General features: G+C 35.2%; 1 protein-coding gene across 1 annotated transcript; it reads right to left on the bottom strand.

The window, feature by feature from the left end:
* Positions 1–6,137: 6,137 nt before the first annotated feature.
* Positions 6,138–7,199, bottom strand: LOC110307820 (olfactory receptor 4P4-like). The gene has a single exon (XM_021180054.1). It carries the CDS (start codon positions 7,151–7,153, stop codon positions 6,227–6,229), a length of 927 nt encoding a protein of 308 aa, XP_021035713.1. The 5' UTR covers positions 7,154–7,199; the 3' UTR covers positions 6,138–6,226.
* Between the last annotated feature and the right edge of the window lie 6,464 nt (positions 7,200–13,663).

Below are 13,663 nucleotides of genomic sequence, written 5' to 3' on the forward strand. Positions count from 1 at the left end.
CTTTTTTCCACTGAATGGTTTTAGCTCCCTTGTCAAAATCAAGTGACTATAGGTGTGTGGGTTCTTTTCTGGGTCTTCAATTCTATTCCATTGATCTATCTGTCTGTTGCTGTACCAGGATCATGCAGTTTTTTATCACAATTGCTCTGTAGTACAGCTTGAGGTCAGACATGGTGATTCCACCAGAAGTTCTTTTATTGTTGAGAAGAGTTTTTGCTATCCTAGGTTTTTTATTATTCCAGATGTATTAACAAATTGCCCTTTCCAACTCAGTGAAGAATTGAGTTGAGATTTTGATGGGGATTGCTTTGAATCTGTAGATTGCTTTTGGCAAGATAGTCATTTTTACTATATTAATCCTGCCAATACATGAACATGGGAGATCTTTCTATCTTCTGAGATCTTAGTCAATTTCTTTCTTCAGAGACTTGAAGTTCTTATCATACAGATCTTTCACTTCCTTAGTTAGAGTCACACCCAGGTATTTTATACTATTTGTGAATGTTGTGATGTGTGTTGTTTCCTTAATTACTTTTTTAGACTGTTTATCCGTTGTGTAGAGAAAGGCTACTGATTTGTTTGAGTTAATTTTATATCCAGATACTACACTGAAGCTGATTATCAGATTTAGGGGTTCTCTGGTTACATTTTTAGGGTCACTTTTTTATGCTATTATATCATCTGCAAGTAGTGATATTTTGACTTCTTCCTTTCCAATTTGTATTCCGTTGACCTCTTTTGTTGTCTAATTGCTCTGAATAGGACTTCAAGTAATATATTAAATAGGTAGGGAGAAAGTGGGCAGTCTTGTCTAGTCCCTGATTTTAGTGGGATTGCTTCCAGTTTCTTTCCATTTAGTTTGATGTTGGCTACTGGTTTGCTGTATATTGCTTTTATTATGTTTCAGTATGGGCCTTGACTTCCTGATCTTTCCAAGACTTTTATCATGAATGTGGCTTTGGGTAGAGTACCTTCTGTTTATATTTTGTGGAATACTTTGAGGAGAATTGGAATTAGTTCTTCTTTGAAGTTCTGATAGAACTCTGCACTAAACCCATCTGGTCCTGGGCTTTTTTTTGGTTGGGAGACTATTAATGACTGATTCTATTTCTTAGGGAATATGGGACCTTTTAGAACTTTAGCCTGATCCTGATTTAACTTTGGTACCTATTATCTGTCTAGAAAATTGTCCATTTCGTCCAGGTTATCCAGTTTTGTTGAGTATAGCCTTCTGTAGTAGGATCTGATGATATTTTGGATATCCTCATATTCTGTTGTTCTGTCTCTCTTTTCATTTCTGATTTTGTTTACACAATGGAGTACTACTCACCTATTGCAAACAGTGAATCTGGAGGATATCATCCTGAGTGAGGTAACCCAATCACAAAAGAACACACATGATATGCACTTACTGAAAAGTGGATATTAGCCAAGAAACTTAGAATACTCAAGATACAACACATGAAATTCAAGAAGGAAGATCAAAGTGTCAATTCTTCCTTCCTTTTTAGAAGGGGAAACAAAATATTCATAGAAAATGTTAAAGAGACAAAGTTCGGAGCAGAGCCTGAAGGAATGACCCAATGACCCTCCAGAGATAGCCCCACTTAAGGATCTATCCCATAAACCACCACCAAACCCAGATACTAGGCAGATGCCAACAAAAGCCTGCTGATAGGAGCTGGATATAGCTGTCTCCTGTGAGGCTCTACCAGTGCTTGGCAAATATAGAAGTGGATGCTCACAGTCATCTGTTGGACAGAGCACAAAGTCCCCAATGAAGGAACTAGATAAAGTACACAGGGAGCTGAAGGGGTCTGAAGCCCCATAGGAGGAACATCAATATCAACTAACCAGTACCCCCAGAGCTCCTTGGATCTATACCACCAATTAAACAAAAAACACATGGTGGAACTTGTGGCTCTAGCTATATATGAAGCAGAGGATAGCAGAGGTCATCAATGGGAAGAGAGGCCCTTGGTCCTGTGAAGGCTATATGTCCCAGTATAGGGGAATGCCAGGACCAATAATGGGAGTGGGTGGGTTGGGGCGCAGGGGAAGGGGGGTGATAGAGGATTTTCAGAGGAGAAATTAGGAAAGGGGATAATGTTTGAAATGTAAATAAGAAAATATCTAAAAAAAATCAAAATTAAAAAAAAACAAAACCAAAACCAAAAAAGAAGTATGGCTTAAAAACCCGATTTCACTCCATTGGGGAAAGTTGTAGAAATTCTCCAACCCAAATATGCCCCCACAATGAATACACAATTCAATCAATATGAATACAAGCTGTGTACCCAGATTGGGCAGATCTACCACTACACTACCATCTTCCCCATCTATGAGACCACTTATAGCTTGCTGTTTCTCTAGGCCTCATGCATCTGCTCTGCTTTCCTTCCACCTCCTCCTCTGTTGTCCTCTCTCTCCCATCCTCCTTCTTCTCTCTCTTCACTCTCAGCTCCACCTTCCCTCTTCTGCTCAATCACTGGCTCTAGCCTTTATTCTACAAATTAACGTGGGAAGAGGTTTACCTGAATGCTGACTTATTCCTTATTTGCAACCCCTCCCAGGCAAACAGAATTAGCATCAAATTACAAATAGGTACACAGCTTACTGCAACAGAGAAAAAATCCTAAATTTCTTTTGCAAACAGTAGTAATCATAGATAGCTTCTTGGCTGAGATAAAAGCCTGTGTCCACTTCTCCATCACAGCACTGAGTCTCATCTGGTTTGAACCTGTGCAGGATCACAGCGTCTGTCAGCTCATATATGCAATGAACACACATATATGTGTCTCAACATCTCTGTTACATATTGTGTATTTAAAATATACTAGTATATATATAATATAAATATGTACTTTGTGAAATAAAATTATTTCATTAAAATGTATTCTTCATGATAGTAAAAAAGACTCACTAAAGAGCTTGCTATACAAATATGAAAACCTGAATTCAATCCTTCACAACTATATATTTAAAGAATGGACACAGTGGCTCATATGTATAATTCGAGAATGGCACTGTATCAGAGAGTGTTGGAAACTTACACTAGCGATGGTAAAGAGCCTGCTTGCAGCAAAGATTACAGAGTTCCATAAAGTTATAACAGGTTAAAAGCCACGTGTCTCTAGCACCCGAATCAGGTGACTTTTAAATTCATATTAAATGTTAAACCAAATAACACTTACAGAGCAGAGCAGTGTGCTTCTTGCTTGAGCACCTAGAGAATTTTGTCTCTGGTTTTTAATGCTTGTAGCCTTTTAATGCTTGAAGCCCAAAGCTTCTAATTCTCATGACTGTTAACCCAGGTAGAGATCTAACAACACTTGATGTGTTATGATGCCAATACTAAGGAAAAATAGCTCTTGATTAATTTGTGGCTTTAACTAGAGCAAAAGGGCACACCAGCCACCACATCTAACAGTAGATTCCTGCCAGGCACTACAAGGGGCTGAGAAGCTTAGTCTATGTGCACTGTCCTAAAAATATGTCTCCGTAGAATTTGCTGGAATCTAGGTCAGTGGTGATGGGCAGATGACTAAGACTGGGAGTCAATTCTGGTGTCAGAATGATGTTAAATCCTGGTAACATAAAGCAAGATAAAATCAAAGACAGTGGAATCATTTTTGGTATCAAAAAAGGCTTAGAAGCAAATTCTATGAGCACAAGTACCCAGCCTGAAGATTGTCCTTACTTTATTCTCTTTAGAAGCTGAATTAATAAACAATCCATTACTTGACAAAACATGCAGAATAGTCTTATAAACAACAGCAATTATTTGGGCTCTTGGATTAAGAGTATTTACTCTAGTGCATGGTTGGTTGACACTCATACTTTGAGGCTATAGTGAGGCAGAACATGCATTTATAAGATGCATAGTAGAGCAAAGATTCCCAAAGATCCCATTTATAAGATCCATAGTAGAGCATGATACCCAAAAAGCAAAATGAGAAAAAGGACATGAACATTTTTAGAAACATGTATTTCTTCTATTTTGGACCTCTCAATAATATCAATAGCTGAAGATCAATCTATAAACTGTGAGCCTGTGAGGGAATTTATGGATCAAAATTATAAGTATAATTGAGTTGTAATTCTAGTCTCGTGAATTGAGTTATGGACCCTGGGGCTCATTTGATGCTCAGGGCCAAGTCACCCAGTCATATGGAGCCTGCATCCAATAGGATTGGACTAATCGTTAGAAAAGCCCTGAGTCTTTCTCCTAGCAAGGTCTATATTCTAAAGCTGTAGAATCCATCTGATTCTATGTAATCTAAGTACCTAGACTTTAAGCCCTGTGACTAGAATCAGGGCCATGATGGTTTGCATAATGTTAAATATTACTGTATAACTCCAGTTTATTGTTGTACTACATTTCCAATACTTATGGGTGCCTCTCTGTTCTGGGGTTATAAAAAAGGTAATACATACAAGTTGGCACTATGCTTAATTTTAGGAATACTTATTTTCATATTCCTGTGCTAAACTCAGAAGCTGATATCTTGTGCCTACTTTTTTTAGTTCTCATAAAGGCAGATTTATACATAGTCATTCAAATGTATGTTTCTTAAGAGGGTGATGAGTGTTACAAATACATATTTGATCAATTTTGTGACAAATACATAGAGTTGACATCATTTATAACATGAAAGTCTTTAAATAATACACCACCCTCATGATTGTGTCTAAAAGCAATGAATATAACTATTCCATTGATAAAATAAATATACTGTGCTGAATGACGTTAAAAACAAAATTGTTTAAAAAATTTAAATCTACAAATACAAGAATCTTAACATAATAATTGATTTATCCCTACTTCATCCTCCCTCCATATCCCACATCCAGGTGTGTGTGTGTGTGTGTGTGTGTTTGTGTGTATGTATGCATGTATATGTGTATATGTATATATAATATGTTATATATATTATACAATCTGAAATTATTAATCTCATTAATATATAGAGATTTATAGATGTATATGCATGTATTTGTGTATGTGTATATTTATGTATACACATATATGTATATATGTATGTGTAAATGTATATGCATACACACATATATGTATATATGTATATGCATATCTATATCTTCTTTTCAGTCATGCAATGTTACTAGTGTATATGCTTTTAGAGCTCAATAGTTGGCTCTGGACAACAAATAAATATGTTCTTTGGTGGGGAACACTTAGCCCACTCCCACCAGGTGGAAGGCAACAAAGTCTTACTCAACTATTACACCTATAAACTACATTGACAATCACCCAGGCCTGATAATCCTAAGGAATACAATAGTGGTACAAATTCATTGGTAATAATTAACAGCTTTCTCATTGGATTTAAGATCCACTTAAGAAGAGGAAAATCATAGTGATTATTGGAAGTTTAGCTAACTACTAAGTCCTAGTGAAATCATGGTTATTGGAAGAGAATTTACAAATACTAACCTACAAAACACTCACAATCCCTGAAAACAATATAATTATTTTTCCTTATAATTGCAGATAAGGGTAGTCCTAATCGCTCAACAGGAATCTTTTCTTTGTAACAAACAGAGACCACTGTAGAAAACAGCAACAATGAAAATGCAAAATTTTGGGGCCCGTTTCAAAGGATATATCTACAAATACTCGCACAACTGAGGCTCCAGCAATATTTCAAGAGAGAGGGAGAAAAGACTGTGAGAGCTAGGGGATCGAGAAGTATGCTTTAAGATGGTGTCTCTTAGTAACATAAGAAGTTATATTCATAAAGTCTCTCCAACATGGTTGAGAAACATGAAGTGATAAGAAAAACACCAATGAACAGCTCAAATAAAGTGTTGGTTCTTTTTTCATATTTATTTTGTTATCTATAGCCAGAGCAAAAGATGGGATATGACCGGGACTTCTCTATCTATGAAAGCTATCTCTAACAAAATGTGAATTACCTAAAATAGAATAAAATTGTCAAATTATGCAGTTTATTCTACTTTGCACCAATAATAATAAAACAATAGACATTATATCTGGGATGATGAAGTAGGAAATAATTTCTATTTATCTAATATGGAAAATAATTAATTGATTTAGCTATGTACATAGTTCCCATTGATTGGGGTCTTGTTTAGAGGGCTTGAAATTTTTGTTGGCTATGCACCATCTTGCTATCTTATTACATTGCTCACATTTATTCTGTAGATAGGACAAGGTTGAGAAAAAACTCCACCAACAGAAGTTTCACTTTCCTTCAAACAGTTTATCTTGGCACCACACCTTCCTCATGGCATTCTTCATGTCTGTATTCCTCAGTGTGTAGATGAGAGGGTTGAACAATGGGGCAATCATGGTGTAAAACAGAGCAAACACCTTGTCGTTCCCAACAGAATCACCCATTGGGACATAGGTAAAGATGAGTGGCAAGAAGAACATGAATACAATGGTGATGTGTGAGCCACAGGTAGAAAGAGCTTTGCGGCGGCCCTCTGATGACCTGGTCCTCAAGATGGACAAAATGATGATGTAAGAAATGACCAGTGCAACAAAGGTCAGAATGGACATCACCCCTGTGGTAGTAATGATTACAATAACCAGGAGTCTTGTGTCAGTACAGGCCAGCTTCAGCAGGGGGAATATGTCACAGAAGTAGTGGTCTATTTCATTGGTGCCACAAAAGGGAAGTCTGATAATAACCAATACATGCACAAGTGAGTGTATAAAAGCACCAAAAACTGAGCCTATTACAAGGATGTAACATACCTGTCTGCTCATGGTGAGCATGTAGTAAAGGGGTCTGCAAATAGCTACATACCGATCATAGGCCATTACCACCAAAATGAATATCTCAGTGGCACCAAAGAAGTGTGCATAAAACATCTGGGCTATGCAGCCATTGTAGGAGATTGTGTTACATTGTACCAATAGGCCTATAATAAATTTTGGGGCTACTGTGGTAGTGAAGCAAACATCCATGAAAGACAGATAGCTGAGAAAAAAATACATTGGCTGCTCACTAAGCTGACTACCCTTAATAGTAAGAAGAACAACCAAGTTTCCACAGAGAATTGCAAGATAGCAAAGCAAGAACAACACAGCACATATTGCCTTGACATCCTCATTATGGAAAAGTCCCAGTAAGATAAATTCTGTAAGGTTTCCATATCCCATTGCTTCTGTGTGTTTGATTAGTAGAGGGAGAGGATTCTGTGCCCGAAGTATTGATCTCTTTGATTTATTTCCAAAGTCATTTTTAACCAAAAAGTATATGCCCTGACTGTTTAAGATAATTCTATTGTAAATCTGTTACTACAAATAGACCAATGTCTATGATGCATAAAATACCTGAAAGTATAGTAAATTCATTCATAGGAACAGATGCACAGCGTGACACTAGTAAGGTCGCTGTAGTTCAAATAATAAATGAATTTTAGTTGCTGAAGAAATTCCAAAACTTTACTTTGGTTAGAACAAAGTAGATACTTTAAAAGTTAAATGCATGCTCTAAGTTCAAAATTGAAGTACAAGTGGACTCAATATATCACATCACACTCTTCATAACATTCTCAAAAGTGACTTTTTAACCTACTATAAAAATAAATAGTAAATGTGATGAAAAGCAACCAGCAAAGGTTTAGAGAAGATGGTGGATTCTTGTCCAGATTCCAGAGAGACTATGACTTAGTAGATTTCACTTCATTTCCCAGGTCACTTTCCAGTCACTTCTGGAGAACACAATTGAGATGTTAGCTCAAATGCACATATTCTGCATCACTTTAGATGTTAGCTCCTCCAGAGACACAGAATACATTCAGAGGACTTCCTTCAGGTCACCTGCTTAAACAACATGCATCTTTAAATTGAATCACATATATTTGCTTTATAAAATTATCTTCATGTGCTTGATGAAAAGTCTTTAAATATGTCAGTGAAAAGTATAAAGTATTTTCTTTTTGTATTTTTTTTCTGTAACATAATAGCTGATTTAAATGTGTCACACAGATGCTCTATTCAAGAAGTGTTACAAAAGTAAATCAGTTAATCAACCTTATTAATAAATTATTAATAAATGAAAATTAATAAATGAAAATACTATAAAGAATTAAAACAGTGAAGCTGGGCAGTGGTGGTGCATGCCTTTAAGCCCAGCACTTGGGAGGCAAAACAGGTGGATTTCTGAGTTCGAGGCCAGCTTGGCCTACAGAGTGAGTTCCAGGACAGCCAGGTTAAGCAGAGAAATCCTGTCCCGAAAAACAAAAAGCAAAACAAAAAACAAAAAACAAAAACAAAAACAAAAGGGAAAAATAGAATAGTGCAAGATCAATGCCCTTTTAGAATAGTGAGAGATCAATGCTCTTTGCCCTGTATGGCAGTACAGGTAAATCACCAGGAAACGTACATTTGACACAGAGTTTATGAATAGACTCTAATGGGTTGCTTCAGTTCTACCCATTTACCTAAGTTAATACACACTTATTTAACTATTCCTCAAATTTCTGAAAGTGTCACATTATAAAAGGTACAGTTACAAATCTAAAACAAGGGAAATGAAATGAAATAATAATGTCATATTACTCTGAGTGGTTGGCATATTACTCTCATATAGTTAAAAATATTTTAAAGACAATTAAATCATATATTAGATAATAAGTATTTATCCTGTTAAAAGGACTTCACTAAAACGACAAAAGAACATTCATTGCAACTTTGTGAAAGTTTGAAACAGGAAAAGTTGTAAATACACACAAGTAAAAAAGCAGAATAAGAGTATGATATATTATTTCTGTGGAATACACTGCAGTACATTAAATGGGTCTTTATGACAGTAAGGAGAACCATATACTGTAAGGACAAATATGGTATCATTTAACATATTATTTCTTCCTTTACTCAGGTAAGTGTAGTAGCAAAGAGAACACCATATGCATTATAATCTGCCAATTGTTACACGATATAAACCATATACTTTAAAACATACAGAGTTTCAAAGATGATCCAAATCTAATAATGAATACATGATAAGTCATATCCAATTAATTTCTATGAATACCTGAGTGATTATAAATGAATTCTAAAAAGTGTGGAAACTCATGGTTACATCTAAGGAATAAAGTAGGTGATGATCAAAGGATATTATAATCAAACTAAATTTTGATTTCCTTACCAGTGAGATTTTCCTTACTTCTTCAATGAAAAACTTAAACCCATTATTTTAATATGGCTTCAGTAAAATACATTATATATCAGGTGGAATTTAGGTCATTGAAGAAACCTTTCATTGACATTTTGCAAAACCTTGAAGGCCTTGTTTTTTTTATTATTTAATATATTATTTTCTCCTTTACTGAGGTAAAGGTAGTAGTAGAAGAATTCTATTCATTACAATATGCAAATTGCCACATATGATGTAAATATAAGCAGATATACTTCTGTCCCACATATGTATGTCCAAAAAAATATTCCTCAAAAAGAAACAAGGAACACATTTAATCAACATCCATTTAAACAAATATCCCCAATTCTGCATTTTCTCTCAGGATGAAGAAAATTCAATCCCCATGTACTTTTGTTTTAATTGGTTATTTTATTTATTTTCAATTCAAATATTATATCCCTTCTCTGTTTCCCCTATGCAACCCCCTATCCTATTCCCACTCCCCCTCTCCACTTCTATCAGGGAGCTCCCCCACCCACCCACTCTTGCTTCATCACCCCAGCATTCCCTTGTACTTTTAAATTGTTAATTGGATTTGAATAAAACACATGGTTTCTTAGCTGTAAAGTTGACATTGAGGATTCAAAACAAATTGAGAAAAGGAAAATACCTGGCTTTTGATTTTCACTTTTGGTTGAATTTTTTTTTTGACTCACATAAATGATTCTCTTCAGGAAAAATCTTTGTCAATTAACTCCTAAGACACAATCTCTAGCTGTGTCTATAAGGAAGAAATGCCAGCATTTTGATTGTGCTACTCCTTCACATAGAATCGGTTTTGATTTTCTCATATTACATATAATGCTAACCTTTGATTATTCTCATGTAGAGTTACACTAGATAATATTTTCTACCACAGAGGATTCATCTCAAAAATATGCAAACAGCCTAGTGTAGGTATACATTTCTAATGTGTTGTAAGAACTAACTAAAATGAGCTATTTTTGTGTGTGAGGGATAAAACTTCATCCTTTTTAAATTGGCTTATTTTTAAAAGGAAAAAATTCTGAATATTTCTGAGGAATTTGTAAAACAAGGGAAGGCCTGAGGACTCTTTCTCTAGCAATTTTAATGTGACCCAAAATGTAGATGTGTAGCTGTGTAAAAAAAAACTTGCATTAATATGAACACAGAGAGAACAGTACAATCTGAAGTCATCAATGGAGGGACTGAAATCAGGTGACAAATTTACTCAAGAAAGTTTAATCTAACACCTAGAAAAGAAGATCTCCTCTTATACAAAATAATCAGACCAATCACTTGCAGAAGAAAACATTTTCCTCTCTGTACCAGGGTATGCATTAGATTATTTACAGATTCATGGGATTTACTCGGTATATATGTGTATTGTTTCTTTTCTTTTCTTTTCTTTTCTTTTCTTTTCTTTTCTTTTCTTTTCTTTTCTTTTCTTTTCTTTTCTCTTTTCTTTTTCTTTTCTCTTTTCTTTTTCTTTCTTTCTTTCTTTTTTTGTTTTTTTTTTTTTGTTTGTTTGTTTTTGGTTTTTCAAGGCAAGGTTTCTCTGTATAGCCCTGGCTGTCCTGGAACTCACTCTGTAGACCAGGCTGGCCTTGAACTCAGGAATCCACCTGCCTCTGCCTCCCAAGTGCTGGGATTAAAGGCATGCACCACCACCGCCCAGAGTGTATTGTTTCTTGACTTACTTGTTTATATTATTTCAAATGCTTGATTTTATCATCACTTTTCTATTTTAAGTAATTAAATCCATATCCTCACTTCCTTTCACATTCCATCCCATTATTTTTTATTCCAAATTTTAAAATTAAGACTTCAGCAACATTTTCCTATGACAATTTTTCTATTGAAATGTATCCTCTAAAGTTTTCTTGCAAACTATTAAAATATGAAGCTAGGATATGAATGGAATGAATTTAAGGTTATCAAAATAAAAAAGGTGCCTGCTATCAGGCAGCTATATTTTCAGAATACATGGTTCATGTGAATTACTCTCCTGATGGAAAACAAGAAAATAAAAATTGATTATTCTGTGACTTTTATTTACAATCATATTTTTTTTAAGCAAACAAAACAAAAGGATGACATAAAGTAAAATAAGAAAAACTTACACTTTCAATGTTGGCCAGTTCCAGTCAGCGTTTGAAATAGTATCAACTCATGACAATAAACTTTAAAAAATGTACTCTAACACAAAATAACAACTAGATATTTCAAGAGGTGAAAATGAAATCAAATAAGCAGTATGCTCTGTGCACTTGTTGAATTATAGTTAAATAGTATCTTTAGCACTTACTCTGTAAATACTAAAAAAGAGAATGAGAGGCTCGTCGGATTCATGTGAAAAATGGGAGCTACATCCTGACCTGTTGCCCTTGTCTTCCTTCCTTCTATGTGATGATGAAGATTCAAGTCTAATCCTGCAGGGCTCAACATTTCTTGAGAAGCTGAAGTCCAGTAGAAGAGAATTTAAAGGCACTGGAGAGACTTGGATGAAATCTCACCTGACACTCCCCAAGGATATTCTTGGCACACTATGTCAAAAATAAACTCATGTTTATTTTAAATATCCATGTTTAACCTTTAATGTGTCCTTTAAAAATATTTTAAATGGCTTAAACCACCATATGACATACCATACCACAAGATTTATATTATGGGGAGAATGTATTCTAAAATATTTACCACTGTGTACACTTAAATCTTTACACAATCATTACGTCTTGATAGTCTTGCTAACTATAAAAAAATATCATCAATTCCTTAATATAATTAGGGTCAAACTTAGATACACTCATTTCAAATTCCTTATAAGATGAACCGTTTACAATGTCATTCTGTGACCCAGGTTATATCCTCAGGATTGCACTATCTAATTCTTTTCAGATCATATGAATTTCTTTAATGTGTTATTTTCTATTTCATTTTACTTAACACTATAGTTTTTATTGTATTTATTTATTTATTATTTATTCATTTTTTTGGGTTTTCAAGACAGGGTTTCTCTGTATAGCTCTGGCTGTCCTGGAACTCACTTTGTAGACCATATTGGCCTCGAACTCAGAAATCCACCTGCCTTTGCCTCCTGAGTGCTGGGATTAAAGGCGTGCACCACCACACCAGGCTATGGTTTTTATTTTAATTTTTTCTCTTATTGTTTGAGATTGTAATGAGACAATTCCTCACTTTCATTTTATTTCTCTCCACACTCTCTTATATACCCATTTTTGTTCTCTTTCAAATTCTTAGCTTCTTATTATTAATTTGTTAAACACATTGTGTGTTTGTGTGTGTGTGTGTGTGTGTGTGTGTGTGTGTGTGTGTGTGCACAGACACATTCCTAAATACATAAATATAACCGGCTCAGTTTGTATACAGTTAGTTGCGTTTATGTATCTAGGCTGACTATTTGGTATGGAATAACCAGTTGATAAAGTTGATAATAGTCTTCCTTGGAGTCTTTCTCCCACTCCCAGTACTCATTAGTTTCCAGGATTTTTAACAGACCATGCTTTCAAGGAAATTATTTAAGGGATATATTGACAAAAGAAAAATATATTACTTTAAAGACCAATCACAATACCAATTTGTGGTTTGATTTTATAACAAATTATTAGTAAATATACATACTTCAATTTAATTTGATATATATACTTTTGTTGTTGTTGTTGTTGTTGTTTTTATCCATACTCATTTTAAGGCACACACTCATATGGTTTTGTTAGAACTAGCTTAATTGGTTCTTTTTTTTAAATTATTTTATTTACTTACATTCCAATCATTGCCCCCCCCCCCAATTCCCCTCAATTAGTTCTTCATCCAATTCCTTCTCCCCCTTGCTTCTAAGAAGGTGCTCCACCCCACCCCACCATGGCTTCCCCTTCCCTGGGGAAGTCTCTCCAGGATTAAGCACATCTTTCCCTACTGAGACCAAACAGGTAAACCTCTGCTACATTTGTGCCAGGGACCTCAGACCAGCCACTGTATGATCCTGGTTGGTGTCTCAGTCTCTGGGAGCTCCTGGGGATCTGCTTTAGCTGAGACTGCTGGTCTTCCTATGGGATTGCGTTCTCTTTAAGCTTTTTCTCTTCTTTCTTCTTTCTTTCTTTCTTTCTTTCTTTCTTTCTTTCTTTCTTTCTTTCTTTCTTTCTTTCTTCTTTTGAATTTCAAAGTCAATAGAATTTATATTAATTTAGTAGTTACAATGTATGAAGTCCAAAGGAAGCTCCAATTCCCCAAACTCCAAAAGGTAGTCCAAATATTCAGAACTGAGATCAATTTGGACTATGGAAGGAATTCTAAAGGTTAGATAAAAGCCAGCATTCCTCAGGAACTTGTGAAACTTGATTCCACTCCACCAAAAGGAGTCATTGCTCTTACCTCTGGCAGCCAGGACAGATGGTTACCCATTGTGCCAATCACCTGGTGTGCACACACCCTGGCCTCCAGGTTACCTCAGTATCACAAGTACCTGTTACACACTTCAAAGGCCA

Source organism: Mus caroli, chromosome 2 (assembly GCF_900094665.2).
Source record: "Mus caroli chromosome 2, CAROLI_EIJ_v1.1, whole genome shotgun sequence".
NCBI lineage: Eukaryota > Metazoa > Chordata > Mammalia > Rodentia > Muridae > Mus > Mus caroli.